At 40.7% G+C, this 18,931-nt stretch overlaps 1 protein-coding gene across 2 annotated transcripts; it reads left to right on the top strand.

The window, feature by feature from the left end:
- Positions 1–255: 255 nt before the first annotated feature.
- On the top strand, positions 256–16,377 carry diras1b (DIRAS family, GTP-binding RAS-like 1b). Of its 2 annotated transcripts, none has more exons than XM_067479523.1 (3): positions 256–458; positions 9,623–9,964; positions 10,238–16,377. In XM_067479523.1, exons 2-3 carry the CDS (start codon positions 9,656–9,658, stop codon positions 10,523–10,525), a joined length of 597 nt encoding a protein of 198 aa, XP_067335624.1. In that variant the 5' UTR covers positions 256–458; positions 9,623–9,655; the 3' UTR covers positions 10,526–16,377. The 2 variants fall into 2 exon arrangements, with proteins under 2 accessions (XP_067335624.1, XP_067335623.1); XM_067479522.1 differs by having other exon boundaries at positions 257–420.
- The last annotated feature ends 2,554 nt before the right edge of the window (positions 16,378–18,931 follow it).

Raw genomic sequence — 18,931 nt, 5'->3', positions numbered from 1 at the left:
ATTAGTTGACTTGTGCAGCTTCTTCTTATTATTTCTGTTAGTCTTTGCTATGAACTGCTGCTCAGACTCCCGCAGTTGCTTCCATCCAGGTCATCAGAGAGATTTTATTAGAGGAAGTGTGTTTTAAATAGTTTATTTTCCTGGCATCCAACCACTATGAAATGTATGAATTGAAAGAAAATTAAGTGTGAACAGAGAAGGGAGAGGGCATAGCACCTCCCACGTCCTATCTGTGAGAGCGAGGAAGAGAGATAGCTGGAGAGAGAGAGAGAGAGAGAGACTCTGCTGTGGTGGTGCTGGAAATCGGACGACATGAGCTCTACATGAACCGCGTAAAATGCTTTAAGACGCTTTCGGCGTTTGTCTTTCATCCGTGTAAAGCAAGGACGAGCCTGAAGCGGAGCCATACTTCACGACCAGGTATGGAGATACTGCTCATCGCCGCCTCTTACATTGAGGTTAGATGTCTATATATTCAGAGGCGTACCCGCGGTCCTTCTTCCGTCTGTTGTGCGCGCACGATCTCTGCTGTTCCTGGCCAAAACGGCACGAGAAATCTTTTCATTTTCCATCTCGTTTCTTTGAATCTAAAAGCATCCACGCGAGCTCCTATCACGACTCGCTTTTGTGTTTGATCGTGTGAATGGTATGTAGCATATGCCCGCACAGCCATATTGGCAGTCAGCAGGAGAGGGGCAAAGAGAGAGAGAGAGAGAGGGCAGAGATTTGAGAGTGTCGGGATTACCATATTGCTTTGAGGAGTAAAGGGAGGCAGAGGGGGGGGTGGCGGGGGGAGGGGGGGTCGCTGCGACTGCGAAATGATGGCACCGCTGTGAGATGGCGATCCTCTGGTATTTATGAATGAAACCAAGCAGACTGGGGTGGTCTGTAATGGCGTTGCGCACCAATCTGCGGATCGCCGGATCACACCCCTTCCTGACTACATCAGAGGCCGAGATGCAAGTCAACACTACACTATACACCAATGATGACGCCAGCGTGACGCATGCAGCTCCATTTCTGTAGCAAATGTCATGGTTAATCCTCCATCTGGGTCTGTGTTTCTCCATGCCTCCTCCTCCTCCTCAGTGCCTGATGGGCTGTTGGCTGTGGGTCTCATGACTGGAAAGAAAAGCCCTCATGACATGCATATGCATGTGTCTCAACTTCCTGTCGTGTGTGTGTGTGTGTGTGGGGGGGGGGGGGTCTTGCAAAGTTTAAGGGAGAGATAAATGACAGTAAATCCTAAGCTTTTAGAGTGTGTGGTTGAGAGTAGCATAAAAATGCACATGTGCTGGCCATGGATGTGGATGAGTGGAAGTGTGGGGGCGTGTCGATGTTCTGTCTAGCTGTCCATTTGTTTGTCTGTCTTGAAAGACCACAGTAGTGTTGCATAAGAATGCTTTACCCTGCAAAGGCAGGACCAAAAAGGGGCTCAATATGTGATGCTGGTGATGTCAGTGATGCCTCTGATGATGCTGGAGATGAGTAAAGATGCTGCTAAAGGATGATGAGGATTTCTGGTTAAGCATACTAGACATGACAATGTGAGATTACTGAGGTCAAGATGGTCAGATACTGGGAAAAGTCATCAGGCCACACAAGAATGAAAAATGAATTATTAGTAGGTTCTTCTTTGGGACATTTTTCTGAGAACATTATTTGACTTTTTAACTAATTAATATTAAAAACCATCCATGATTATAGCAGTGTTATCCAGGTTTTTTAAGTCAAAAACAGTTGTTGACAGTATCATCATCCTTGTCTGTTGTAAATAATAGCGTTTATGTAAAACAGCACTTATCAAAAGTAACTATACCAAGGATTTTTCCAAAACATAGGCAGGGCACAGAACACAATTGGAATAATCAAGTGAACAGTGAAAACAACATTCAGTGAAATACCAACAGCAAAATGAAAGCTGACTTGTGAATAATTAAAAAATAAATGTTCTGACTGCAGGTGGAGCATGTTTTAAAGCACGTGGTAGAGACATATAGGAGAAGGTAATTTATTCGGGACCAAGTTGTGTTGCTGTTTTGTGTGAAATACGGAGCCTTTTTGTGAGTGAGAAAAAACCTGTTGTAAATATACTCCCAGGTCAGTTAGTCACCATGTGCAGACAGCAATGGAGGGCACACAGAGACATTCATAGAGTTTATCTTGAGATTCTGAAGAGAATACTCAGCGTACTCAGGGGGTACTCTCGCTGCAAAGCAGGCTCCGACTTGACGGACGTGTTTGACTTTGTTAGCAACCAACTGCTGAACGCTGGACAACTTCAAGAGTACTGATTATTAGTTAGCTCAAGCAAAAACACAGCGTGCTGAAAAAAAGCCTCTTCGGGAGCACTTCATTTAAGTGAAAGCCATGCTTATCATTTCCATGGTGACCAACTGAAGTATATTTACAATGAAAAAGAATTTTCTAAACAAGCACATTTTTTTTAAACAATCAACTTTTATGGGATATCTTCCAACCATCAAAGTTTTTTCCCTCACATGTACGTTCCCCCTGTTTTCCTTCCCATAATTGTGGTTTTGTACACTGTGTGGAACAGTTTGGTTTATTTAGTGATAGAAATTGGTGAGCTGTTTTGAACCAAAGAAGAAATCTGACTTTTGTTGATTCTCACAACATTGCTTATGACATCGTAGTCAAATAGGCACCACATCCAGTTTCAGGTATGATGTCAGCTTACGATTCAGTTCAATCCTAAAAGCATTAAAGAGAAACTGCTTCTCAAACTGTGAGCCCACCCTTGTGAAGCTTGAGTTCTTTATTTTTATCTTCGCTAATATACATAGTCAACTGAGAGAGAGATTGAGAGAGAGAGAGGCTGCATAATGTCTATTTTAATATTAGAACAGATCAATGCTAATTTGTTTTAGTTGTTTTGATAGTATCAGCTCCTTTAAAATGTCCATACAGTCGATATTATATATAACATCAGGCAAGATTTTCATCATTTTGTGCATAACAAATCGCAGGATTGGATGGCTGCTCTGGTCAATTATGCACAATGTGACCCAGAGTAACCTTGTTCTATTTGACATTTTGCATCATTAAATGTAAAATCTAATTTATCTTTGAATCTTTTTAAGAAAAACTGAGACAAAAACATTTTAAGTATTCCATGACTGTGTGTGTCTGTGCGTTAGAGAAGAAGATAATAGTCAATTTCTTTTCATCCCAATTGCATCATGAGAGCGTCGCAAAAAGCCTTGAGCAGAATTCCCTTGTTGTTTCTGCTTTTAATCATCTGCATTGGTATCCGACCTGGCTCAACTGGTATTATAAAGAAGCTGTGCCTGGTTGATCTTTCCTGTAGAAACTAGTGGAGTCAATCCAAAGCTACCAACCCTGTCACCATCTGTCACTGCATGCAGGCAGCACACTCCACCAGCCTGTAATTAGTGCCTCAGTCAGGCCCGGGCCTTCGTAGATTCTAAGAATAGGCTTTAAAGAATAGGCTTTAAAATACATTTGAATACATTATGCATACTTGAAAACAAATCTGATTGCTCCATTATTGTTGCTGGAATCTGAATTTCTTTCCCTCTCTATGGGCTAATCCTGGTGTTATGAGGCAGGTGCCCATGTGTTTCCCAGATTGTCAGGCTGAGGTATTAGCATGGTATCATGGAGAGGCCAGATGAAGCAACCCAGGAATCCCCAGGCCAAGCTAATAGTCAGCACTAATACACGCTCACAACCTAATCACATGGACACACTACATCCAGTCCGTTGTAAAACTGCTGCAAAGAATCAGCATGAGTAAACTCACGACGTATGGCTTAGGAACCAGTCTGCTGTTTTTTAACTATTGGTTTAGAGTGAGAATAATCCTAGGCAAACACTGAACCATTAATATTAAAAGAGGATAAAACAAGTTTGCGTTTGCCTTGATTTGCCTTGGGTTGAGAAACCACCCATTAACCCTAATGTCTGCCGATCAAGATAAGCTGCTGATTCCTCTTGTATCTCTCCCCTCCCATCTCCTGTCGCCACCCTGCTGCTGTGAGGTGTGAGATTCTCACAAGAAAAATTGCTATTTGCAACAAGCTGAAGTTTTTGTGGTAAAAAGCTCACAACTTCCAAATATCAGGTTTTTAGAAACTGTAAGAAAGCTGCCTTCATATGTGACTGGCTGATGATAATTTACTAGGTTTGTGTATTATTTTCATGAAATATGCATGTTGAAATTCATCATGCTTGTTGACATGTGGACTTATAACATCGTGTTTAGGAAAATATACTTAATGTCTGGTAAACAAACGCCTCCAAAGTCCAAGCTACACGTATTATAGACAGTAGACAGGTAAAAGTCACCTTTTCTATTTGTATGTCTCACAATATGTGTTTATATTCATGCCACGGTGTCGGTGGCAGTGCTGTCAAAGGGGTGTGTGCGAAGTATCGGTGGACATTAGTGTACATGGAGAACTGCATGTCGTTGTGTTGGGAGACTGTTTGTAACTGAAGTCTTAAGAACTGGGTCAACGTGGAGCAGACCAGGAGCACAGGGAAGGTTAAGCTCAATAATTAGCTACTAAGCCAAGACCACAGTGGTGCAATCTCTTGTACAGTGTAACACACATACTCCCTTTAGCTCAATGTGCAGTTACTGGCCCTATGCCGACCTGCCCAGTGCTTTGTTGGTTGTGCAGGAGGTTTCTTCTGTTAAAGGTTTTTTTCTTCTCCACTCTCAGCCAGAGTTTCCTCAAGGGGGGTTTGTGTGTAAAGTGCCTTGAGATGATTTTTGTTGTGAATTGACGCTATGTAAATAAAGATGAATTGAATTCATAATAGTGGTGTAGTTTCACCCACAGCATAGGCTGAAATGAATTAGAAGCATACACGTGCACTTTTACCCCACTAAGCTCTGAACACATGACACAGGTAATAATAAATGCTTATTTTCTCATTCATACATACTGACAATGTTCCAGTGGGACTAAAGTTTATAAAACCTGTCTGATTTATTTTGGAAAAAACATTTTTCAGTATTTTGGATTTTTGATTGTTTCCATTGTTTGCATCATCAACTCCAAAAGACACACATGCACACATACACACACGATCAGATTAACACACAGAGTGGGGATAAAAGAAAAATACATGGTTTTATAAGCCTTGTTTTAGAAAAATCGAGTTTATATATAAAAAAGTCTGTAGTCTATGAAAGCTTTTTAAAATAAGCACATATGGGCTGGTTTTTGTGGGATTTCCATTTGTGCAGGTGTGAATGCGGTGAAGCAGCACCGTGACTGAATGAGTTAGACTGAATCAGAATTTATAAATTGAACCTCTACAGTGTCCTCAAACCTAATGAAAACAACCAGGTCTAAAAATTGCATTGCTAAAAACACAGATGCATTCCTGTGTCACATACACACACACACTTGAAAATCCTGAGCTGATGTGTGCACAGAGAACAGTGACTCTTCTGCTTGACTGCACAGATGCTAACACACATCTCCAACTCACGCACTCTCTCTCACACACTCACACTCACACACATACACACACACACACGCACACACTCATACACACGTTCATACACTGTCTGACAGTCTGGCAGCTAAAACACGGTGCAGATTCGAGACATTGTGATGAATTTGTGTGTTTGTGTGAGTGTGCATGTGTGTGTGTGCATTTGTAGCCAAAAGAGAAGGGAATATTTCAGAGAAACCTGAAGCCAAAAATCTGTTGATCCTGCAAAACACTCATCGCCAAATAGCCATATTTCGACAGCATTCCAGTATCTAAGGCTTGATTAAAAACCCTTTCTCCACAAGATACCATGGGACTGCTTTGTGGGTGTCTATTTAATCACGCTCTTGATCTGTTGAATGGCATTGTGTTTGATGTTGGTTAATGCGCTTCCTTTGTGTCGCTGCGTAAGTGGCTCTCTTGAGGAAAATTATGTGCATATTTTCACTAAAGGTGACATTTCCTCGCTCGCTCTGTGAAATAAACGAGTGGAGAAGGCTGTGTCGCATCTATTTTCTGACTGAGAGCAAAGGAGGCCTGTTTGGTCTGTGCCAACGCTATCTGCTAATGGAGTTTGGCTACACTGCCACAGATGCAGTTATAGTATGCCATTAATTCATTAAGGAACTGCAGTCCTCTCATTTCAAATAAAACAAGAGAAGTGGAAGGGGAAAGAGAGACAGGGAGACGGCTCACAGTAGTGACGTGTATTCCTGGTGTCAAGGACAAATGATGAAAAAGTGAAAGTAAAGTATTTACGTGTCACTGTGAGGTTGCACCTGTGTCTGCAGTTATAGCTGCTGACAGAGGGGAGGGAAAAGCTAATTTTAGAGCAGGTGAAAGACGGGAAGGAGCAGTGGAAGATTTCGATGAGCAGGATCATTGTTGCGGAGCTGAAATCCCCATCCAAAAACCCACCAGGCACCAAACGAGGGAGCATGACAGACAGATAGAGCCCAGACACTCAAGCCCCATCGATCAAAACCCCAGTGGCCTTAGTTTATTGATCAAACAGCGTAAAGGCCTGTGGAGCAGGAGACGGGAGAAACGGGAAGGGGAAGCAAAAAAATAATAATTTAAATGATTCGAAAACTAAGAAAGAAGGATACAGTAAAAATGACATATCAGCTTTCTAACTTTCTACTTTGCAGTGGCACCAATCAATGACTTTTATTGTATAGGGCAATTCTGGTTTATTTACTTATTTATTCTAACTCATTTCTGTCTGCAAAAATTAACACTGTTGCTGCTGAAATTTGGGAACAGGGCTCGTCTAATAAAACAAGGCAAACAAATAGAGATGGGTTTTTTAGCCAATCTTATTTGGACGAGAGAATAAAGACTAGCATAATTAGAATGATTATCATTACAACAAATATAAGGCATCATTAGAATGTCTTTTAAGCTGCGTTGTCGTCAATCTGATAAATGTAATTACAATATTCCACTTCTTTAATGCCTGTTTTTGGCCTCCAACAGAAAATACCAGCCCCTTTACATTGGATTTTCTACTTAACTTTGGCTGTACATTATTTGCTTTTAAGCAGGTTTTGCAGTTGGATTTATCGGATCTGTTTAGTCGAAAACAGCTGCCTGCAACTTTGACAATAGCAATGAGAGTAAAACTAATGAGCTGAGATGATTCCAAAATCATGGAGAGTTGTGTGATAACTCTCTGTGGGTGAACAGTAAGAAGTAGAGTAAGTTTTATTCAGAAATACAGATTTGGCTGATTTGGCTTTTAAAACCAATGTAGAGTAACTGCACAGGCCACTGTGTTTGTGTTTGTTTCTTTCTTTCTGACATAAAGCAGGTCTAAGCAGAAATCAGCGTGTGCAGTTCTGGCAGCTCAGACCACAGTTCCCCAGAGTGACTAAGGGCCTCATTAAAGCCAAAAGTTTGAGGCAGCACAGAGGAGCATTGTTTCGAGCTTGTTTGTTTCTAGCGACACTTTTGACTAGTTTTGCCTCTTGGTGATGTTGCTTGTATTAACTTCGACTTGTGTTTTGGTTTTGCCCAGATTTTATCTTTATCTTTATCCAGCATTAATATCAATCTGTCATAATAAAGAAATAAATCAAAAATAGCGTATGCTTTGAGAGACTTGAAGCTTTAATATTTTGACAATGAGAAATGGAGCTGGAATCACACTCGAGTATCTCATTGCCAGGCAATTTGGGCTGTTTTTTTAAAGTGCGCCTCACTTTCTAAAATGAAAGTCCTATTTGGCTGTGTGCTCAGCATGGATATAAAACACTGTTACATGTCACCCACACTTCCAGCTATAGATTGACCATAAAACTCAAGAGGCATCCCCTAATCCCTATTTATTTTGAACTCCTTGACTGAAATTTTCTAGAACCTGGCAATGCAATTACAGGGGCACCGTAATCAATAGCAGGCTCCAGTAGTGCAGGCATGACAGAAATCACTTATTCTATCTAGTATTGATGTCAATTTACTGTTTCATTACAGCTGGAGCTTAGAGAGCACCACCTGATCACATCTGAGGGAGTATCTTATTATGGGACCTTAAAGTAAGTTTAGAGCCACCGCAGATAAATAATGCCACCCATACACAATCATGCACAGGCGCTCGGCAGACACACAAGCGCTTACAGAGATAGCACTGGATTAAGTGTGAGAACGTCGTTCAAATGCATATGTATGAGTTGCAGCTGAGAGTAAATATGTGTGGAGCCCCTTAATGTGCAGTGTTGGTGCTGACTACTAATCAGAATTTCTTATTTTAAAGGGAATGTTCTCTTCAGTTAATAGTGGGATTATCATTATAACTGACAACACACACTGTGGATTGAGTAGAGTTATTGTACTTTTGTGTACACTATCGCAAATTAGCTATGACACAACCCTGGCTTTGTTTCAGTTCCTGTATTGCTGCGATAGGTATCTTGAATATAATACACCTAATGTGCACGACAAGTAAATGCGATTCTTTAGCAACATCACTTTAGTCTTGTTTCTTGCCAACTGGGGGGCACTTATATTCGATCGCTTTTTCTTGGTCTTTATTAACTCCCCGTCCAAACTATCTGGCTTAAGATGCTCCTGCAAGCTTTTGTCCTGCAAACAAAATGATGAGAACAGTGAGAATCGATCAAATTACTAAAGTTCCAAATTCCAAAATCAAAACAATGTGCTGTAAGACGGTTAATTTCCATAAAGCTAAATGAAACTGCATGGTTTTTAATATGTTTCACTTTAGGTATTTGATCAGATATGAATGACTTATCCTTTCCTTCATTTTTAACAAGTTTAGTAGAGTTGCAATACCTGCAGCATTGACATTTCCCATCTTTAATAAACATCACATGATGTTACTTTCACCACTCTAGTTTGTGCTTAAAATAACAGGCCACTCTTGCTGCTCATGTCCAGTGATTGGATCATTAAAGCACAACAGGGAGGCAGTGAAGCAAATCAGTTTCACTTGGTGTGGCGTTGTATGCCCATTCACAATATGTGCAGTGTGTGGACACAGTATCATGCACACATGCAATGTACTGTGATCCAATGACGTAATCCTGCAGTAAACACTCCTTGTGTGAAACTAATGTTCCGTTGTTGTGTTAGAGAGGTGTTGACTCAGCGCTGTACTCATTTTTAAAGCTGTTGTTTGGCATTTGTTATATTGGATTGCAGTGTATTATACATGAGGTCATGGTACTGTGTCCACCCCCTGTAGTCCTGGGGATTATTGTCCAAAGCTGCAAGGACTGTTAGTCTCTGTGGGGTTTGCTGCAGTTTCTTAAGTTGATTAATGAGGAAACGCTGGGTTGCTTTGGGGGCTGAAACTGAGAAACTGTAACTCTGTGAACAGTATTGATTAGGGAAATGTCTACGTCAGGTGAAACACTCGGAGACTCACCAAACTCATCCTCTCTAATTTGTATGCTGGCTCAAAGTTGGACTACGAGGACAAAGTGCTTTTGCTCCTGCGCGCCTGAGGTTGAGTCCCGCCAATGCTTCCTCATCTTTTTCCCCTTTCTGCTTTGTATCTGCTGCTTCTGCACAGCCACTTTGCTAACATGATCCTATTCTCCCACTCTACCCCATCCCTTCCTCACCCTACTTCCTTCTCATGCTCCAACCCTCAATATCGTAGGTGTAACACTGATTTAAGCCTGAGGGGGGCAGAATGCCTGAGCAAAGCAACGACTATCGTGTGGTGGTTTTTGGAGCAGGCGGAGTGGGGAAGAGCTCACTGGTGCTGCGCTTCGTGAAGGGCACATTCAGGGACACCTACATCCCCACAGTGGAGGACACCTACCGCCAGGTGATCAGCTGTGATAAGAGCGTATGCACCCTCCAGATCACAGACACCACAGGGAGCCACCAGTTCCCTGCCATGCAGCGCCTGTCGATCTCCAAAGGCCACGCCTTCATCCTGGTCTACTCCATCACGAGCAAACAGTCCCTGGAGGAACTAAAACCCATTTACCAACAGGTGGGGAGTGTGTTTGTTAGTGAGAGTACGATGTAAAGAGCGAGAGTGGGGTGGAATGTTTGAGGATATAAGTGTACTCTAGCTGTATGAGTGCAGGCCTATTCCTGGTTGACTCATTTGATATGTGTTTGGGCCTATATTTAGCTTTATATGTTGCTGTAGTGTTGTAAATATTGTATTAGAATTACCTGTGCAATCTTTATTTTTAGAGAAGTACACTGACTTTGCACCAGAAACATAAAAAATAGCTCTCATCTTTCTCCTCTGTTGCAGATCCTGACCATAAAGGGCAACATCGAGGCTATCCCCATCATGCTTGTAGGCAACAAGAGCGATGAGACCCAGCGAGAAGTGGAGACCAAGGACGGAGAAGCCCAGGCCAAACAGTGGAAGTGCGCCTTTATGGAGACGTCGGCCAAGACCAACCACAACGTAACAGAGCTCTTCCAGGAGCTCCTCAATCTGGACAAGAAGAGGAACATGAGCCTCAACATTGACGGCAAACGCTCTGGGAAGCAGTCCCGTGCAGAGAGACTGAAGGGCAAGTGCAGCGTGATGTAAATCCAGTACAGGAGGAGAGGGGGAGATTGAGGTGAGAGGGGGAGCAGAAGATGCAGAGAAAAGGGAGGAAAGAAATGGAGGCAATAGAGAAAAGAGACTCACAGAGCAACATCTAAGGCAATGGGAATCTAATCATCCACATCCTCCTCAATTTGTGTATTCACAAACGCAACTTAACATACAGGAAACACATGATGCATCAACCTTGCGCATTCTGCGAAGAAGAGGGATGAAGGGGGGGCTGGCTGGCACAAGATACCGAGAGGCATATTAAAACCAAGAATTTTTTCTCGCAGATGGAAACCTGTGGACGTCAGCCATAGTCAGAAACAGCGTGGGTGTGGACTCATCATCATCCAAGTGCCACAAAACCTTGGTGAGGAGCCAAAATTCACAGACTGCAGAAACCCTTAAAAATAAGTGAAAGTTGACCCACACAAAACATTTAGTTGCCTCTCTCACGTCTACAAGCCCACCCCTCCCTCTCTGGTCACACCTACACTCCCCCTTATCACCCCAGCACCCTCATCCTTTGCAAATCCCTTATTAAAACAACTATAGAGAAATATAATGTAATGTAACCATCAACACAGTTAGTTAAAATAAATCTTCTGGTAGAAACACTTTTTTTTTAGGAGACGTCTGTCATGCTAGTGAGCACAGGACTCGAAGGCTTGAGACTGCTAGCATGAACAACAGCAACAAAGTATAAGGCCAAGCTACATCCCAGAGTCACATGTCAGGACTCTGATGTATATAACTACGGGATATTTAAATGTATAACATTAATCCACACGTGCCCTGCCCCAACTAGTACTGTATGTCATTCCCATAAATAGGGCAAAGTTTGAAGCATTAAGGCTTAAAAGTGTGGCTAGTGACAAATTCACCTGTCTTCTCATTCCAATCACACCTCCTGAAAGATAAAAAAAAAAAGACCGTTCTGTAACTTTACCAATCTGTTGGTAATAATATGGAAAATTCTTCTAAATGTCCTCATCTGCAGTGGAGAAGCATCTAGCAACGTGGCATGCTACTCATGCTACTGATACGACGCAACAATCCTTTTAAGACTCTCATCTAACTTAGAATAACTCTGGAGGAACTCAAATAAGATATGAAACAGAAATACAAGTCTGCCTTGAGGACGATACACTGGGATAATCATTACCAAGCTGGTAAGATGAAAGTGAAAAGGAATTATTTTTTTGTTCTGAGGTTGAGAATGTCAGTTTGCTTTGGCACTTTTTATGTGAAGTTTTCACCTTTATTTGCCTTTTTTCTTGTTTGTTTGCTTTAAGAAGCTCTTTAAATTTATGTAGAGTGGGGGGGAAAAAAATACATCCTTAAACAAAAAGCACACAGAGGGGGAAAAAATAATAACACGGAATGGATGTAAAATTTTACCATGAATTATTCAGTCCAACCTGATTCTGTTTTCTCTTTGGTTGGTTTGGCCACATATGTTCATCCAGGCATCGGTAAACAGAAAACAGAGTGGGTATCACACACACACACACACACACACACATACACAGACACACACACAGACACACCCACACACACATACACAGACACACACACAGACACACCCACACACAAACAGCATGCGCACAAAAGAAATCATGCAAGTGTCAATAAAAAAACACACACAGTGGCAGTGATTGAGTCGCACGGCTGTTGATGGATTACATGAAACAAACAGGGCTCACTCAGCCTATATGCCCTCACATTGCACTTTATCTTATAAAACAAACACACACAACTTTAATTTGACTTATTTTCGCCTACATTATATATTACCAATCTCCGCTTAATGCAGAATAACCTGGAGCAAATGCTCCATGTCCAAAGTGCATATTCTGTACACTCCATTTTGTCATGCGGGAGCTCAGACTATTGTACACAGTGTACACAGGACAGCCAAAAGCACAATACTTTTTTTACCAACATGTCTATTTGTACATTTTTTGTGTTTATTTCTTGTATATCTTTATCGTTTTGTCTTCTTTGTGCAATTTTCATCGTTAACATGAATTCACCAGTTTTGAACATCGAGGAACAATCTTATCGTGATCATAGGTAGCTCTCAGTGTCAGTGTAGATGTGAAGTGTTTTATTTGTCCGGTACATGGCACAATGAGGTTGTGGTTCTGCTGAACAGCAGGGTAACATGATGTGTGTAAATGTGACATAACCTCCACGAAATCGCAGGTCATAGGACGCCGAGGAGGGTCCGATTAAATGTCTACTCTTCTCCATCTCTCAGGCGGTTTAAACCACAGTTTGCATGGAGGATAATCTGCTCCTGTACTGTCAAGCCCAAAGACACAGACGATTCCCCTTTTAACTGTGTGTATCTATCTCTCTGGAAAACGAAAAAAAAAAAAGAGGAAAAAGCACAGGAACCGTTCTCGTCTGTCTCCTTCTCTGTCTTTATGTGTGCAGCAGAACCGACAACTGGGCACTTTAGGGTGACATTTTACTTGAAGACTTGCTTATTAATCAGCAAAGCTTCATTTATAAGCACCATGTAAAATGTCCCTGATGCATTATTCACATCCCCAGACCCACAAAAAAAAATTATTTCAAATGTGTAGTTATTGTAAATAACCCTATGGTAGTAAGATTCAAGTAAGATTTTACCCATGTAAAGAAAATCTCTATCCACTGTCTTTCTGAAAACCAGGAACTGTTACAGTAGAAGGTTCAGTGCTGCTGTGTACTGTAATATACAGCTTAATAATGATGCTGATGATATGTTGTATTTGACACATCGACCCTTCAGAGCTATCAATCAGATAATACTAGGAAAATGTGAATATGTATCTAAAGGTTCCACACCATGGCTCTTTTTTTATTACGTTTTTATTTTGAAACCTGAATGAATCCCTTGTTTTTGATGTGTTGTAATTTGCACTAATGTGAGGTCCTCTTAAACTCAAGAAATTTGCAGTGTAAACGTACCCTTTACCTGTTAGATGCCAGGGATGCTCCCTTGTACTGTTTTATTTTTCTTTTTGCATTAGTTTACATTTGTTGTGTTTGTAGTAGTTTGTCTTTTTGCCTGTTATGACACCAGAGGGACAAATTACCTGATGTGTCCATCTGAAGCACTATCACTTAAAGCAAAAGCTGGAAATGATCTGTAATGACTATTAGACCCGGTTCAGGCCTGATCTGATGCGTAGATACCAAAAGAGATTGCACACGCTGCATAAATATCAGCTTGACACGTCTGGTTGCTTCATGCAAATGTCAGATTGCGAGCGCATGTTTATGCAATCTGTTCTGCTGACGTTTACAGGAGACGTCGTTGTTCATGTTCCTGTGTGGAATATGATACAACAGGGAGGAAAAACAATGAGGCAGCGTGTGGGAGCACTATAGACAACAAGCTGGAAAAGGGATGAAGAGAGGGAGGGAGCTGTGCTATTAATAGATGTAGTGTGAAAATATGGAGTGCAACTTCACTAACTGCAGCCTGTGTAAGACCCAAATGTGCTTGCATGCGCCTGAGACTTGTGAGGGAAGAAGATGGCGTGCATGGGCAGTGTGTGAGCGTCCATTGAGTTTCCGGGCTGTGTGAGTTAAATGCTGGCATGAATCAGGAAAGACACCTCTGCCCCCATCATTCCATTGCTTGTCTCATTTCATTTATCACTGAAGCATATTCGCTGCTGCTGCTGTTAGTGTGTGTGTGTGTGTGTGTGTGTGTGTGTGTCGGAGGGGAACTATCAGTGCATCCATGTGTATGTGCGCAATCAGGCACCCATTTGCATTTGCATCACTCTGGCCTGCATGAGTGTATACGTGTGCATGTTTGTGTGCTGTTATTTTCCTATGAAGTGTCTGTCAGATGTTTGAAGCTTTCATATGGAGAATGCCTACACATTCTGCATGAGTCATCCCATACTCCCATATAATATGTACACACCCATGTGCAGGCAAAATAGGCAGACTGCATGCCCTCCCATAGCACACACATTTCTGTACGCACATAATAGATTTACAAAGTCCTCATCAGTGAAAAACTCATTTTTTGTTTTTTTTTCTGTCATGTGTTGTTGTTGCACAGGCACAACTGTCCACACAACTTCTCCATAAATCAGTTCCCATTCAGGCCTCGCACTCATTTGTGTTTGTGAGTCAGTTCCACTTGAACATGCTCCCATCTGATTGTAGATATTTGTAAATAGTGTTCAAAGGAGTTAATATTCCTGAGATGAAAGACGAGGGTGTGCAGTGTAAAGGAGGCACTGGTGGGAAGGTGCACGATTTTCCTACAGTCAAAACATCTAGTCAGAGGCAAAACTAAATGAAAGTTCAGAAGCTACTTGAAGACTTTATGCCAATTTCAAAAGCTGCCATGAAGTAATTTAAAACTTTGTAAAGTATGTTGTTTTTTCTCTGCAAGAACAAAAAAACAACAAATTGACATAAAATTAAGAAATGTATGGAGACCCAAAGTGTTCAGTATTAGATTAATGAATAAAATGTTAAATAAAATTATGAATTATGTGACTAAATACAGATCTAAGAAATAATATAAACATGGAAACTAATTCCAAGATAATATAGTAATAGCATTGTTTGTTTGATTATCTTCCACAGTGGCCCCAAATAATCTATTTTTAATGCCAATTATGACAAAAAAAAATTGACTCTTTAACAAACAAATAACTATAATAAACAAAAATAACAGGGCAGAGGCAGGTAGTTTAATAGGTAATTAATTATTAAATTATTAGAATTCCATTATTACGTTTGCATTTTTAAATAAACTAAAGGTTCAGAGGAACCAAAGTTCAGAAAAGAGATATTTGGTAAAAAAAATTTGCTGGAATTAAATTAATAATAATTTAAAACATTATAATAACTTTAATTATTAATAAACTTAGTTTAAAACATATATTTTAGTCTTGTGTAATTCATGTAATCAGTTGTTTCATATTCTGATATTTAAATTTTATATTGGCCACTTAGGGTCTCCATTGAAATCCATTGCTTTGTATTTGAAACGGACAACGTAAACCTTGCTTGCCACCAGTGAAGGGGTAACAGGGTGCTTACTGTGAATGTTGCTGAAGAGTCTCATACTGCAGAGGAAGCCTGGTTTGCATGCGTTCTTCCATAGCAGAATGGGAAACATGACCTTGTCACACAGAAACTAAGGGCAGTCAGTAGGACCTGAACACACATCTCATTTCCCCAGACGTGGGCAAGTTACAGTCCTCGTGAGCTGAGTTTCGTGCCAGAGGATCTGAAAGAAGTCAGTAGTGGAGGATGGAAATAAAAAATGCTCCCACTGACTGTTAACCTCTCCGGCTCACCCCTTTACATTCATTGGATTTCTTCAGACCCTCACAAGCATTTGATTATTTTTTTCTTTTTTTTTGCCAACGAGGTGGGTCTGAAGAGGAAGATATTGATTTTGTGGTGATGTAGTTTGGTACTATCCTGTCGCTCTGGCCCTTAATTCCTGCATGGTCCCTATTGGTGTTCCAGCCAGCATGAGAACAAGGACACAAACTGTGAATCATCTTCGAATTTTTTAAATAAATTCTTCAGCAGCATTTATGGCTTCAGTTTTGCAAATTGTTTATCTTGTTCTTATTTGTAAATTATTCTCTTGTAATGTTTTTTTCTCTTAATTTTCTCTTGGGTCTTTTTTAATTTAACTATTTATGATGTATAGATATTTATTCTAGCAATAGTCTTCCTATTAAGATATACTGTGCTGATGCATCCTCGGAATAACTGAAAATAACACATATAAATATATATATACATAGATGATAATAATAATCAAATCTGCAAAATGATTTTCCTAATAAAAAATGTGAACTGAGGAGTGTTCTACGTATGTTATTTTTTTGCCATCTTTCTTGCTTATTTTATAGCTAAATAACTGTAGTGCTTAATAACATAATAACATTCACTTGAGCTGTGAATTGTGTTTAGTGCTACTTAGCAAATGTTAGCAAGCTAACAATACTACTAAAAGTATTCCTTTAATTTTGGAAAGTCAGTATGAAAATATTCCAATTCAAGTAAAAGTTTAACAGTTAAAATATAATTTCAGTAATAGTATTTTTAGGGAATTTTACTAAAGTATTTATTCTATCACAATTCCTAAGTCATACATTTATAACGTAATATGTTTGTGCAGTGGTGGAAGAGGTACTGGATTATTTATTGGACTAAAAGCTAGTATTAGCATCAAAGTACATTTAAACTACACACAGTGAAAGGATTCATAATGTATTGCTGAGTTAAGAATGATTTGTATTATTGGGTTATGCAATATTCATGCATAAATGTGTAAATCTCTTAAATGTTCAAACAGGCAAATGTAGTGGACAAAGTAATATATTTGCCTCTGAGATGTAGTAAAGTAAATTGTAAACTGTAAATCAGCTTGAAATTGCAGTACTCTAGTAAAATACAAGTAGTGTGAAATTACGCTTGAGTAAATGTGTGTTAAATAAATAACTGAGTAAACAGCATTTTCAAACTGAATTTTGCAAACTGAATTGGTGAAGTAGAAAGTAGCTTGAGACTGAAGTATCTCAAATGTGTAGTTAAGTATAATGCTTGATTAAATGCACATGCCACATGCTAATACACTGAACTGAGATGTTGAGCATACGTGCACTCACACGTATTCTAGTTTCTCAGTGTCCCACTCCTCCTTTGTCTCTCACTCTCTATCATCTGATTGGTGATGTCATGCCTGGCCTGGTAGCTATGGCAACACTGTGACAGTGACGATTGTTGTCGCACCAGAGCGTGTTATGACCGTGGTGAGGACAGGGATGCATTACGAAAGACAGTGGTCCCCCAGCCTGCTGCTGCTGCTGGAGTGTACGCCCCGAGGCCAGTTTGGGGAACCCCCCCCCCCCGCTGGATCTTAATGAGAAAATAAGTCTGCCTGGACATGACAGCTCAAAGCAGGTGGAATCACCTCCTGGGGGTACAGAACTGGATTACGCAGTACAGAGCACTTTTATTATTTACCCAGACGCCTAGAAACCAAATAGTAGGCCTGCAGCTGCCATGATTAGTTGATGAGTTAATTAAATGATTGACAGAAAATAAATAGTAAAAGTTTTGTTGACTGATAATTTAGCAGCCAGCAATATTTGCTGGATTTCTTTATGATGGTAAACTCAACATTCTGGGTTTTTCCACTGATGGTCAGAAGAAATTCAACAAAATCCATAGGGGGACTTGGGCTCCAGTGTATAATGATTCTTTTCCACCATTTGCTGCCACATTGGTCCTACAACAATCAGACATTTATTACAAAGAACAGTCTGATTTATTCGTGACAAAAACAGTTAGTTAGGATCTAACAGTACAGTAATCCTGCCTTGCTGAAGGCTTTCTGTGTGAATCACTTGACCCTCCAGTGAACATTAGAGCAAACTGATTAAAGATTTAAAAGCAAAAAATGAGCCATAAAAACAAGAAGCAGACCAGGCTTACAAAATGGAAGAGTGTGTCTGTGACGTAGCTGATATTCTACTTCAGAGGTGCCAATTTCTAACAAATGTGCGATTTATCAGATCATGTAGACAGAAATAGAGCAGAGTGAACGTGGGCCCTGAGGATCCCACTTTGTGTGTGTGTGTGGGTGCTACCTCTGTCAGCCTGAGAGCATCTTAAAGTCGTGACTCATGGTGATTTCTTAGAAATTGAAGAGCTCTGCTGTAATCCACTATATCCTCCTCAGCAACACACACAAGAGAGAGGAGAGGCGAGCTGTGTACAGTAGGCCGAGAATGAGAAATGAGTTGAAAGGTCATAAAATGGGAGAAAAATCTATAGGCATTAGCACAATTTCACACAACAGTGGAAATGAGGCCAATGCGGACACTCAGCATGAGTTATAAATAGCTCATCTGTGGTTATAATAAGCAGGTAGGAAAGATTTCCACACAGCCATGAAGAAGACCTGGCTATAGATGTGTGTGTGTCAAAGCAACATGAATGTAAGTCTGAGGGTACCAACATCTCCATTTCTGTCAGGATCACCAAGCTTTAGCCCATGAACAAAGATTTTGCTCATATCCTACACATCAGACCTTTGTCCCCTTCGCCACCGAGCAAACATTCAGCCAATGGTCACGCAGCAGATGCAGCTCTTTTAGCTCCATGTGGAGGAGTGGAGTGAGCAGCTCAGTGGAAACGGAGGATGCGCGTTTGCACTGGGCCTGTCAGGAATAGAAGGAGCGGCCCACACCTCCCTGGAGAAGACGGAGCTGCCTGTGGGCCTATGGTGCCATCGTGTGGCGTCTCAGCGCACTGGACTGACATGGACACCATTTTTACTGGGTGGTCTACACAGTTCCAGATGTGCTTTACAGAGGATTCATGACATACGTTTTGTTGGGTGGATAC

Source organism: Channa argus, chromosome 16 (genome assembly GCF_033026475.1).
Source record: "Channa argus isolate prfri chromosome 16, Channa argus male v1.0, whole genome shotgun sequence".
Classification (NCBI taxonomy): domain Eukaryota; kingdom Metazoa; phylum Chordata; class Actinopteri; order Anabantiformes; family Channidae; genus Channa; species Channa argus.
Note: the sequence above shows the minus strand (reverse complement) of the source record. Positions and strands in the feature narration are given on the sequence as shown.